At 49.0% G+C, this 13,589-nt stretch overlaps 1 protein-coding gene across 1 annotated transcript; it reads right to left on the bottom strand.

Moving 5' to 3' along the window:
* Positions 1 to 3,340: 3,340 nt before the first annotated feature.
* Positions 3,341 to 5,627, bottom strand: FJX1 (four-jointed box kinase 1). Its single transcript, XM_056131351.1, has one exon. The coding sequence runs from the start codon at positions 5,313 to 5,315 to the stop codon at positions 3,996 to 3,998; it is 1,320 nt and encodes a 439-aa protein (XP_055987326.1). The 5' UTR covers positions 5,316 to 5,627; the 3' UTR covers positions 3,341 to 3,995.
* Positions 5,628 to 13,589: the final 7,962 nt, after the last annotated feature.

The following is a 13,589-nucleotide window of genomic DNA, read 5'->3' on the forward strand; positions in this document are numbered from 1 at the left end:
ATAAAGCCCCAACTTGGTTGATTCATGACTATTGGGTAGCTTAAAATTAAAATTACTGGAACTTAGGAGACATTTGAGAAGTAGAATCACAGTAACCTTGTGAAAAAGAGGGTATTTAAGACAATTCTTACTGAGGATATTCTCAGGGAGGAGACAACCAGCTGGCAACTGTGAACTTTCCATAATTCCCCCCAGATATAGGCACTTTGGTTTACCTTTCTGCTTCAAAATAAAAGCTTGTGTGACGTTTTGTATGTCTGCAGAAATACAGCAGGAATAGAGGAATAGATAGGAATAGAACAGGAATCTTACTGGGGACTCAAAGGTCAAACAATTTTATTAGATTTACTTTGTGCCCTGCACTGTTTTGAGACTATTACAAATACTTATTTAATCTACATAATCAGCATCTAGGTCATAGTTTTGACCGTCTTAGCTGTGGTTAAAGGGAAAAAAGTTGAAAAGTTCTGAAAGGCATAAAAATATCACCTTTCCTCCCCATCTGAAGACAGGAGGGGGAGTCCTCTTAATAGAGGCTAGAACTATGTCATAGACAAAGTGAATTAATCAAGTCAAATCCAGGGAGAAAAGGTCAACTTTCTACTTTTTTTTTTTTTTTTTGGCAGAAGGAATCGAGAGGATTGCTCTTCTTGCAAAGATTCATCATTTTTTGATGCTTTCTAGAAGTGGTGATAGATTTGCTATGAGTCAGTTATTTTTTTTTAATTGCCCTCATATATTTGTAGTAGAGTTTCCTTGGTGCAGAGGCCTTACTTCGTCCTGAAACCACCTACATAGGGATCAAACATTTGCCCCTTTCCTAAAAATTTAGCGCTTTGCTAGTAGAGAGTCCTTAATCATTTGTTGCATTCATTTACTACCATCCTTCAAAAACTGAATGTGTCCTTGGAAGTAACTAAGCTTTGGCACTGATGCAGAAAAGTAGTTTTACCAAAGAGTGGGGGTATTTTTAAAAGATGAAGCAGACAGGTTCTGAAGTACCTATGAAGTGCCCTTATGTTTCAGATGTTAACATTTAAATCCCATAAAACTCTGATCGAATCTCCATTTCACAGAGGATGGAATGGAGTGAAATGCTAAGAGTAAATAGGAGGGAGACAGAATTCAGAATATAGCCTTCCTGCAGAATCCATTACTCTTTACACATCATATTGCAGCTTGAAAGTTTCTTTTTTCCCCCCTCTTAATCTGAAAAAATGATTTGGCCCTAGCAGTATTCAGTGACCTTGGCAAAACTTTAATTGATCTTTCCATGCTACCGCCTACAGATTATCCACAAGGAATGCAACAGTTAAAACCCCTTCTCTGTAATTAAGTCTTGGTTCCTTTAACAACTCCACCATGTAATTAAACTTACTTCTCCAACGGGCAGATATGGTTCACTAAAGAATCTGAGAAGAGACATTTAAATTATGCTTAGTTTCTTGCTTCTGGTAACTATGCTCAAGTCTGGGCCTGGAACAGAAGTTTAGGAGGAATGTGGAAAATGTTGCTGGTCTAGAATTCATGAGGGCTGAAGGTTTATGGGAGATAGGGTGTATTTTCTGCACAATCTGTGAAACCTCTAACCTATCTCAGCTTATTATTATATTCCAGGAATACTTTGAACAAAAATGTAGGTTGCTGAACGTCTACCCTTTTCTTGGAGCAGTCTCTGCTGAATTCTGCACCTATTTTTTTAGTTATTGATTATCAAAAATGGAAAATGTTTCTTTTTTGAAAGATGTAATTATCAGAGGTCTCACATGAACCAGGTCTTGGAAAAAATGAGAGGTATATTTGCAATTATCAGTACATTCTGGGGTTATACTCTGAAAAACTTTGGCTTACACCACAAATCATTCATGAACTCTGTATTTTTTTCAATTGATATAAAATTTAGTTTATCACAAGGCACTGAAGACATACATGTGGCATTAAATAGTTAAATTACACACTGTGCTATAAAGCAGTGGAAAGGGAACCCACAGAGATTTAATATCCTTATGAGTTTATAAAACCCTAGGTTTACAAATACAAGTCAATAAAAGACAATTAAAGTAACACAAAATTGCTTAGAGTTAAAGGTTATTAAATAAAAACAAAATAATAGATAAGGTACTTGGACCCAGGAAGTAAATGAAATGCCAAGATAAAACATCAACAGATATAAAATAAATGTAAACCAATTCCCTTCCCTTGCCCCGTTGGTTGGTCAAGAAGTCTAAGGGAATCCATAAAAATTTTCTATCTTGGAAGTCCCCAAGAAGCAGAGGGCCAAATGTCATAGGTAAAGGAAGTGCACATTTTCTTGGTCTCACAATAACTGCTGAGGTGACCATGCAATTAGTACGGAGATAGGCAAACAAACAACAACAAAGACCAAAAACCAGTAAAACCTGGAGAGAATTGCTGGATGACTCCAGATGTTGTAGATTATGAGTTCCTGGATGCGGTGATTCGAATTTATGCCAGAAGATTAAAGGGAAGAATTAATTTATGACTTTCTCTACCTGTTTGCAATACGTGCTGATCTTATTATCTGCACATCCTGATGTTGTAATTACAACGCTGAAAATAATGTGTAACACGTGACCACTGTAGTAAGTTTAAAGAGGTAGTGGGCATTTGTCATCTGAACATCTGGTTCTTTCATAGTTGCCAAATGATTAATATAGGAATATATAACAGTGAAATTCTTTCATATCAAAGTTATATTTGCCAGGAAATACTTTTCTTCCCTCTTTCCACCTTCCCCCACATTTAATGCTGACCTCAGAAATTTCCAGCAGTGAGCTTCTTTTGAGTGAGCAGAATCGTTTATTCTGGTCTTTGTTTGAATTCTGGAAGTCCATAGTCAGAGCTGGAAGATATATATGTATGTGTGTGTGTCCTTTGTTTAAAAATGCACACCTGCAAGAAAGAAATCCTAGGGCTTATTTTCAAAGCAGGTAGGGCATCGGACACCTCATAAACCACAGGAATTAATTCTAAATTTTAAACTTTTATTGAAATATAAGTTTGTTTAGTATATTTACACCACACTTTATGCACATATATACATAAAAGGAGAATTTTGTCAAATAAAAAAAGTTTTTCTTAATACAAAATTAAAATAAAAACAAAGTAAAGTGCATGAAACTTAATATTTTTTTTTCCTCCTGGTGCACATCATCACTGTCAAAATTTTGGTCGATCTGAAGGGGTGTAGGGAAGAAATTCATTCTTTGATTCAGTGCACAGAGCTCTCCCCAACCCCTCCGCCACCCCCTTGCCTTTGATACCTTTAGGCTACTGGTGAACGGGGACGGGGACGGGGGAGGGGGCGGGGGGGGGGGGGAGACAAGTCAGACAAATTGTCAAGGTCTGCGGGCTCCCGGGTCGCAGAGGTCCTGTTCTCTTTGTCACATCGGGAGCCACCCCCCAGCTCTTAACAGTGATCTCACCATCGCGGAGCTGGAACAAAGGGAGAACACAGAAAGAGGGTTCCACCAGCTAATGTCACAGCCCTGCTCCGGGGCCACCACCGGCGCTGCGTTGGGTAGGAAATTGCAGCAGGAACTGACGGCTCCAGTAGAAGTTTTTCGGAAAGGGTCGGAGGGCGCCAAGGAATGGGCATGCATCTGCCACTGAGAAGGCCACCTGGGGGTGGGGGTGGAAGCGGAGGGATGGCAAACTCCGTCCGCCGCCAGTTTCTTCGATGCGAACTCCGTGCCGGCAGCCGGCAGCATCCTTTCATAGACTGGGTGGATGGAATGTTACACTTCCGCCTTGGGGACTTGGTCCTCCCTGGCCTCCGAAAGCCGCCAGCACAGGAGGAAGGGGCAGGTGGGCGAAACCGAAGTTTCAGCCGCCTTCGATCTCTGGGCCATACAGGCTGGGCGTTGGCCGGTTGGTTGGTCCCCGGCGCTGGCCCGTGGCGACCGCCCTTCTCCAACCGCGTGGTCCCCTAGCCCGGGGCACCCTCCGTACTCACTCTCTCCCTCCCGGGGAGGCTAAGTCCCGGGGCGGCGGCCGTACTTGGCCTTACAGTGCAATATGTGCTTGGCGAGGAAGTCGAGGCGGCGCTGCAGCAGCTGGGCGTGGGGGTCGGCCAGCGCGGCCAGCTCGGGGAAGCGCGGCTCGTGGTGCTCGTAGAGGCACCGCAGCCGAGCGGCCGCGTCCTGGCCGCGGTGCAGTTCCAGGACGCGCCGCGCTGTCCGCTCGCGGAACACGCACACCGACTGCAGCAGCGGCTCGTTGTACTTGTCCCACATGCCGGCCACCCGGTAGCCGTGCACCAGACCCGCCTCGTTGTCGAGAAAGACCAGCGCCCCGCTGGGGCCACGGTGCAGGTTGCTGGTGGCGCGCTGCATGACGCGCGGGTCCCACTGCAGGCTGAAGAGGTTGCTGACCAGCCGGTCGAAGTTGGCCGTCAGGTAGTCAAAGAGGATCAGGTCGGTCCACTGCACCAGGTCCACCAGCTCCGCCTGGCTGCGGTTGGCCAGCTCGCCCCCGGCGGCGCGCAGGGGCCGCAGCTGCCCGTCCTCGGAGCGCCAGGGCGCGGGCACCACCACGTCCGTGAGGTTGGGCAGCCAGCGCGTCAGGCTCACCGCGCTGCCCTCGGTCCAGTGCGCCGCCCGCAGCTCCTCCTGCACCTGCGCCCACTGCGCGCCGCGGGCTTCCACCCGGGCCAGTGCCAGCGGCGGCACGTGGCGCTGGAGGCCCAGCAGGCGCGCCAGGTAGTAGGACAGGGCCTCGCCCTGGATCTGCTCCGGGTTGATGCCGTAGCGCACGCAGGCGCGGGTGCCGTCGGCGAAGCGGGCCAGCCGGTTGGAGCTGCGCCCGCAGCCCCCGCGCTCCAGGGCCACCACCCGGGCGCCGCGCACCGCCTGCAGCCACGCCGCCGCCTGGGCCTCGGAGAAGCCGCGGGGCACCTGCTCCTCCAGGCCGCGGCTCCAGAAGATGCCCCCGTGCACCACCGCGGCACCGCCGCCGCCGCCGCCAGCCTCCGAGCCGGGCCGCCCCGCCGGCACGTGCCGCCTGCGCCCCCCCGGGCCGTCGGCGCCCGCCGCCAAGGTGAGCAGCGCCCGGAAAGTTTTCAGGGAGCCCCCGCCCGCGGCGTCCCGCGCCAGGGCGGGCAGCAGAGCGAAGCGCGGCGCGGGCTCCGGGCCGCCGAGGCGGGCGGGCGGCCGCTGGGGTCGGGCTCCGGGCGGCCGGGCGGCGGGCGGCGGGCTCCGCGGCGGCACCAGCCCGCCCCACAGCGCCAGCAGCGAGCTCAGCGCCAGCAGCCAGAGCCCCGCGCGGCCGGCGGCGGCGGCGGCGGCGCCCCGCATCCTCGCGCCCGCCCCGATGCCGCCTCCGGCCGCGCCCGGCACCGCCGCCGCCGCCGCCGCCGCTCTCTCAAGCCGAGCCCGGGCTCCGGGGTCCCGGCGGCGGCGGGGGTGGCGAGGCGGGCGGCCCGGCTGCGGGTGGGCGCCGGGGCTCCGGGAGCTCCGGCCCCATCGTGGCCGCGGGGCGCAGCGGCGGCGGCGAGGTCCTCTCCCGCTCGGGCCGGCTGGGAACTCGCCGCGCCGCCGCTTCCCAGCAGCTTTTGTATTTCGGCTGGTGAGACCCTCCGGCGGGCGCGATTCACAGGCGCCCGGACCACGTGGGAGCCAAGGGGGGGGATCCCCCCTCCCCCTCCGAGCCGCCGCTCCCCGCCCCCCACGCCCCCGCCCCCTTCCCCTCCTCTTTCAGTTAAAGCGGCGATGGCTCTTTCCGAGCGCGAGAGGCGGCCCCGCGCTCCAGCTTGCCGGGCTCCGGGGGTCGGGGGGTGCGTCGCGGGGGTGAGCCCGCAGGAGAGAGCCGGGCTTGCGGGGCGCCCGCACGGGGGCATCGCCGGGGGTGAGGTGGGGATGGGGTCCCGCAGGCTGGGAGGGGCGCGCCCGGCCTGGTGGGTGGTGCGTTCTCCGAGTCCCGTCTTAACGCCCCGGCAGCGGCTGCAAACTTCAGGCTAACCCCTTAGCGCTCGGGGCGATGCCTGGCTGGACCGAGGGCGGGTCCCTTTGCCTTCTGTTTCCGACGGCGGGATTCCTGCACGGGTCTTATGTAAACCCCCTCCCCCTGGCATCTCTCTGAGCCCGCGGGGGGGGGGAGGGGTAGGGGGGCAAAAGGAGAGACTGGTGTAGCAAACCACTTCGCAGAGATAACCCCTCTTCCCCCCCCACCCCCGTGCGCGCCCACCACCTCCACTCCCTGCGGATTTAGCGCACATCGAGGTGGGTCGCCCCCCCCCCCCTTCCTCATGCCAAAAAATGCACCGGGAATTAAAGGTCATGGTGCTTCAAAAAAGCCCAGGCCAACTGCCAATCATTCGTTCATCCATTCTATCAAGCGTCTATCCGTGGTGCAGGTCACAGAGCAGGAAGTTCCACAGAGCAGGGTCCTCGTGGAGTTCACAGGCCCAGGGTGGCATTTGTTCTAGAGCTCGTCCCCCAGGATCCACCAAGTGCCCACTCTGGCGTCAGGGACCAGTTTGCTCAAGGAGTAATTGAGTCATGGAGAAGGGATGGAGCGTGCTCAAGTCCCCACCGTTAGCAAGTGGAGAATTCAGGGTGCAAAGTGACCTCCTGGTTGCATGCTCACGATTTCCCCTCCATTAAGAAAAGTTCAAAATTTAAAAAGAAAAAAATCAAATTGCCAGCCTTCTCCTTCCCCGCTCTCCCTCTGTTTTTCTCTCTTTTACTCGGTCATTTAGCCAGTCACTCTTCCCAAAATGTAATTTTCAAGCCAACAAAAGAAAGCAGCAAACCCCATATTGCATTGCCGCACCGACTTTCTGGTTTAAGAGAAAAATGAACGATTGGGGGAGGGGTGGAAGAGCAAACAAAAAAAACAAACAAAAACAAAGTCAACCACAGCTTCCTCCTTTAGGTTCCCTTCACCAGGAAAGCTCTTGCAAAAGGAAGACTCTCTCTCCCTGAGACTTGAGAGATGATGGTACTGCAGGTAAGGGGGCTTGCCTTGCTTTTCAGCTGGCCGGGGGTTGTGGTTTCCTCATCCTAGCGCCACAAGGAGTCGATCCCTGAGCTCAGCAGGGGCCAGAGCAATAGGACAGAGGCACTTGCCTGGCACAGGACCATATCTAGCACCCTCTACAGTCCCTTGAGATCTCAAGGAATGATCCCTGAGCTCAGAGCCAGGAGTAAACCCTGAGCACCACTGGGTGTGGCCAACCCCACTCCCTCCCTTCCCCCAAAATAGAAAGCATTGGCTCTTCTTTTCCCTCTCTGCACCCAGTGTATCCCAGATCCAAACCCCATGCCCAGGTAGGATGTGGAGGTTGCACTCCCTACAAGGCCATGTTTAAACTCTCTCTTTTCATGGGTCTCTTTTCTTTTTCTCTCCTCTTCTGTAATTCGCTCATCAGCTGGTACTGATGATTCTTTGTTCTCTGAGGAAAGAGGGTTCTAGAGTTCTAGGACAGGCACCCTCACATCTGCTGCTGAGGGTTGCCTTCCCATACCACATCTGACTCAGTCGTCCCTCTATTGTCTCCAGATTGACTGCCATGTGGGTTCTTGGTTGCATCTGTTCCTCTCTACGTGGTGGTTAGGCTGCATTTTTAATAGATCTTATCTGATGATGCGATTACTACAGCTCCCATATGGATATATCAGAACATATTAATTCATTGAAAGGTGCTGGCTTCCCGCTCTGTGCAATACCTAATCCTCAACTTTCCCTCAAAGGGGTGGGAGTGGGAATGTGTCTTATGTCTTATAAACCTTTGATTTATCTCACTACTCACTACTTAGCATAATATATGACACAAAATAGGTGCTCAATACATTGAATTTGTGTGTGTGTGCGCGTGTGTGTGTGTGTGGCTTTAATTTCTGGGAATGTAGTGTAAACTATAAGCAACATCGCCACCTTGTGGGAGTAAGTAGAATAACATGTAATTAGAGAAAATTTTAGCAGGATAATTAATTGATTAAGTTAAATTCTGAGGCTATTACATGGCTATTACGACCCACCCCGTGACCTAGGTGCTATGTAAGTCCTTCTAAAGTAGACTGTGGGTGACTGGGGATATAGTACAGTGGGTAGAGTGCGTGCTTTGCATGTGGTCGACCAGGATTTGATCTCCCACATGCCATGTGGTCTCCTGAGCCCACCAGGAGTGATTCCCTGAGTGCAGAACAAGGCGTGTGTGTGTGTGGGGGGGGTATCTCTCAAACAAGAAAAAAAATACTAAATAAAGTAGACTTTTGGACTGTTAACAAAACCTGTAAAGATCTAGGAGAGATCTTTTACTGTAAACCCTGGAGTAGAGGGAAGGGTTCAGCAGGGTGGGGGTGGGGGGAAATGTGTTGTGTGTCTGTCTTTTCTGTTGGTTTATTACTTCCTGCCATAATAATCGTTTCCACTTAGTGGGCATTCAATAAAAATGTGCTAAATAAGCCACTGGAGTGTTGTTATAAAGGAGGTCAGGCTCTTCAAGTCACTTGTATCAATTATTTTCCCCCACACCTTATTACTAACTAAAGGCAATTTTATATTATCATTCATTTTAAATGGGGAGAAAAAAGTGAAGATTCTGCGTGAAGGAGGAGGAAGCACATGATTTTCACCCTGGGAGGGCCAACCTCAAGCTGTGACACCCCGGATGCCAAAATCTTCCGGCCCTATCACTGGTATTAATGAAGAATCCAAGTGCTAGAGGAGTCAGCTGAGCCTTTCATTTCTGATACACTTCCTTTCTCAGCTCCTGGAGCCTGCATAGCTCATAAAAGGAAACACTCACAGAAACCTGAGATGTAGAATTAGACGCTGGAGAGATAGTTCAAACAGGCCAAGTGTGTGCAAAGCATGAACAGGGTTCAATCCCTGGAACTGCATGATCCCCTGAGCTCTGCTAGGAGCACCTACTGAGCACAGAGCCTAGAGTAGCTGTGTAGGGGAGGCTACTACCCCTCCCTCTGGAAAAAAAAAAAGAAATGCAGAATTACAGACAAGCAAAGAAGTACAGCAAACCCAAAGTAGAGTGGAGTTTTAAAGTGATAGGCCAGGGAGGTAGTGCAGGGGCTGTTGCATATGGGCTGATCCAGATTCAGCCTGTTGCAATGCGCGGTCCCCTGCATATTGCCTGACCTGACCCCAGAGCAGAGGTCAGGTGAGGTGTGGCTCAACACCCCCCACCCCCCGGCAATTCATATTCTTATTTATAATGCTAAAATGCTCCTCGATCTTCCTGTTAGATGAAAATGCCCTCTCTTTTACTTCTGGATTTGGAAATCCCTCTCCTATACTCTGAGGCTCTTGGGTTCAAATAGTTTGTCATAGGTATCATCTCAATTTCTCCAGCCCCTCTGGCGATTCCCTGGGACACATAAGGGTCTGTCCAAACATCCCCACGTAGGAACTGATTTTCACCTTGAAAACTTTTTTTCTTTTGTGACTTCTTGTGAGAGAGAAATGTATAATCTATCCAGTCTATGGTATTGAAAACTTTCGTTGTTTAATTCCTCAGAGCTTCTGCCTGAGCCAATTGCTTCGAACATTTCCACAATAGTGTTTGAGGAATGATTGAGATCCTATAATAGGGCCACCTGGGAAAGAAAGTGGAGGTTGTATTGAAGGTAGTTTCTGGCATAGGTAGGGGGGTTGGTCGGTTAATGTACTTTGGTGAAATAATGAAATTTAAGAAGAAATCACCTATCCCTCATGTAGCCCAAAGGCATGAAGATCATATCCCTTTGAAATACAAATCTTGAAATCTTTGGAGAGAAGAAACTGAGGCATTGCCCAGATGCAGAAATCCCAGGACCCACCCAGAGAAGGGTGGAGCTCTCAGAGAAGGAGAAGCTACCGAAGAACCCATGAGATTAACTTTTTTTTTTTTTTTTTTGCTTTTTGGATCACACCCAGCCATGCTCAGGAATTACTCCTTGGCTCTGCACTCAGGAATTACTCCTGAAGGTGCTCAGGGGACCATATGGGATGCTGGGAACCGAACCTGGGTCGGCCGCATGCAAAAGCCCTACCCACTGTACTATCGCTCCAGCCCACAAGATTAACTCTTAGGGAGGCAAACTTCAGGAAAAAAACATTTGGAAGAATTGGAAGAAAGTCATTTGGGACTTGCTTTTCAGCCTACAATCTCCCTGGCACATGTTATCTCTTGTGCGTATCTCTGTTTGTTTTCATGCTTATTTCCTCTCTGGAGAAGTCCGTGTTCTCACATTTCCCTCTTTCTCTCCTCTCATATCTTTCTAACCCAGTTTCAATGAATAAAAACTACCTGCTTTATTTTTTTGCCTCCTCCTGAAATTATTTTCTGTGAGGGAAGGTGAAGGACCCAGATGGCCTGTGCTGAGGTGAGGACTGCCTTTCTCTTCCTGCAAAGGGCAATTCCTCGCTCCAGCTAGAGTCCTCAGCTCCCTGAGAAATGGGGTGGCAGGAATCATCTCCCACACTGTGCAGAACAGGTGAACTCCAGGCTTAGCTTGACAGTAGTCTCAGAGGCTGGTGGAACACGAATTTATGCCTTGTAGGTGCTTGTGGCAGATTAGCAGGGCCTCATCCAAGCCAGGCATTTCTCTGAGCACTGAGCTCTGGGTCGAACAGAGAGGTGGAAGTACTATTTTCTCAAGTCTACCTCCCTTGCTTCCCACTCTTCCAAGCCACTGGCAGCAGTAAGGGAGCAGGGCAGGGGGGCTTGAGTTGGAATATTTGAGAAGCCTGACATTTGCAGTCTGACTGTTTTGTTTCTGGCTAATGATTTCCCGTTTGTGAGTTTTGATTTCTGCACCAGAGAAATAGAGAGAGAAAAATCCTACTTATCCCACAGGGTTGTTGAGAATTTAACATGGAGGGCTGGAGAGATAGGATCGGGGTAAGGTGCTTCTCTTGCACACTACAGCCAACCTAATTTAGATCCCCAACACCCATATGGTCTCTTGAACACCACCAGGAATGATCCCTGAGCACTGAGCCAGAAATAAATCCTGAGCACCACTGGGTGTGGCTCCAAAAAAAACAAAACAAAACAAAACCAAAAAAAAGTTCTCCCAAGAAAATAATAATCTCCATAACAGTGTTCACAGCAAACACTTATTGAATGTTTATTAATAGCATGAAATGAAGCTCAACTTGGCATATGTATTATCTCCTTTAACTCACCTCACTAATATTATTGTCCTTAATTTCTAAATGGGAAAACTGAAGTTTAGCAAGTAACTCTTCTAAAATCATAGAGCAGCTAAATGACAGGGCTATGATTCCAGAATGATGGAGGCCAAACCAGTTGCAAATTGCAAACTGTTGGGCATGTATCAGATATCAAAGTTACTGCCTTAAAGAAGACGGAGCTGGGATTACATTTCAACTCAGACTGTATTACATTACATTTAGGGTGGCTACTAAGTGAAATGATTAAAGAGCCATGATGAACCCTCAAGCCAGGTTGTCTGGGTTTTAAAGTTACTGGGTGTGTCATCTTGAGTAAGTTACATGGCTTCTTGGCACTTGGGGGGAGTTTGGTTGTAAAATGCAGCTGTAGTAGAATTATTGGATATTAATACTAATATATAATACTAACATACTGTTAATAATAATAATAATATTGTTAGGTATTAGTCATACTGACAGCTCTGTCACTGTCACTGTCTTCCTTTGCTCATCCATTTGCTCGAGCGGGCCCAGTAACGTCTCCATTGTGAGACTTGTTGTTACTGTGTTTGGCATATCGAATACGTCATGGGTAGCTTGCCGGGCTTTGCCGTGCGGGCGAGATACTATCAGTAGCTTGCCGGGCTCTCCGAGAGGGGCGGAGGAATCAAACCCGGGTCGGCTAGGCCAGCAGAGTGCAAGGCAAACGCCCTACCGCTGTGCTATCGTTCCAGCCCCATACTGACAATAATAAATAATATCTGATAATTGACTAATTACCAATAATGAACCTGTAACCAATTGTGATGATCAAGTGAGCCTCTACATTGCCCTCTCCCATTTCTCTGTTTCATTGCCCAGATGGGAGTCTCTGCCCTTTCCTGTTCTGTTCCTCCAGTGAGTGTCACTTGGGTCTTGAGGGTACTAAACTGGTGCTGTTCCTGCCTTGTGCATTCTCTTTATGCCCTAGCGAGGCATCTTCCCTGACACTTTTGCTCTTTTTTTTTGTTTTGTTTTATTAGTGAAACACCATGAGGTTCAAGCTTTCATGCTTGCGTTCCAGTTACACAATGATCAAGTTCCCATCCCTCCACCAGTGCCCATTCTCCACCACCAATGATCCCAGTATCCTTCCCACCCCCTCCCATCCCCCACCCCACCCCACCTCTGTGGCAGGACATTCCCTTTTGCTCTCTCTCTCCTTTTGGGTGTTGTAGCTTGCAATAGAGGTATTAAGTGGCTACCACGTTCAATTCATAGTCCACTTTTAGCCTGTATCTCCTCCGAGCGAGCCCTCCTAGCACTCTATACATGGTGGTCCCTTCTCTATCTGAGCTGCCTTTTCACCCAGCATGCAAGGCCGGCTTTTAGGCTGTGGAGTAATCCTCTTGGTACTTATCTCTACTGTTCTTGCGTGTTAGTCTCCCATTCTGTTACCTTATATTCCACAAATGAGTAATTTTGCTCTTTTCTATCTCCCAAAGAGCTGGACCAGCTGACATAACTGGTTCCCAGTGCCAATGTTTTTGGAAGTCCAGAACCTGCAGACAGCCTTGGGTAGCTGACTCCCTCTCACGAATCTGCCTTCTACAGTCTTAACTCTTTCTGAGTCTCCTGAGTTAAAGCCCTCCTCCAAAGACAGAAGACCCCAAAGACACCCTTCTAGATGCTTGCACACACACACACAAATAAATGAAAAAAGGAAAAGAGGGAGAGAGAGACCATGTCAGAGAGAAGTACAATATTCATGGAAATTGGGTCTGAGTCCAGCTGCAACATCTCGGGCATCTTTCTCACAAGTTTGGGGTAGTTTCATTATTAGTACCCCTTCCCTTTGCTCAGTCTTTCTCTCCTAGGAGAGAAATTATTTTCTCGTGTATTTTATTTTTTGTTGCGATTAGGAGGTTATTTTTCTTTCTTGGTATTTTTCTCTTTGACCATAGGCTGGGTCTTTCATTTGCTTGAATGATCTCCTCCTCACACATCTGGCTGTCGGAGGCAGGTATAAATACACCTGACTCCAGATTAAATCTTACTGGAGAGCTAACAAGTCAGGAAATGGAATCGTCTTTGCAATTAACCTGTCTGCATGAATGAGTCCCACTTTTAAGAACATACTGTGTTTCTAAAAAAGAAAGTCAAGGTTGACATGAACCTTTAATTTATGCCGAGACTAACAATTTTACGATTCGCTTTATTCCCTGGAGTTCTCGTTTTGACCTGTTTTGAAAGGAGCTCCTGCTGCCGTTGGGGTCAGAGACTAGATTCGAGAGGCTGGAGTTTAAATTTCAGAGCAGTTGTTGGCGCCTGTCTCAGTCACCTCTCATCACACCATAGTTACAGGATGTGATGATAAAAATTGGGGGGATACACACTCGGGAATATGCGCTTTGTTGTTGCTGTTGTTGTGCAGGTGTGTGTTTTAACTATAATCTAGTTCCACCAGTGATTAC

The sequence above is a fragment of the Sorex fumeus genome, unplaced genomic scaffold (genome assembly GCF_029834395.1).
Source record: "Sorex fumeus unplaced genomic scaffold, SorFum_2.1 ptg000007l, whole genome shotgun sequence".
Taxonomy (NCBI): domain Eukaryota; kingdom Metazoa; phylum Chordata; class Mammalia; order Eulipotyphla; family Soricidae; genus Sorex; species Sorex fumeus.

Coding starts and splice junctions, on each gene's coding strand:
- FJX1 (XM_056131351.1), bottom strand. CDS start 5,315: ATGCGGGGCGCCGCCGCCGCCGCCGCCGGCCGCGCGGGGCTCTGGCTG.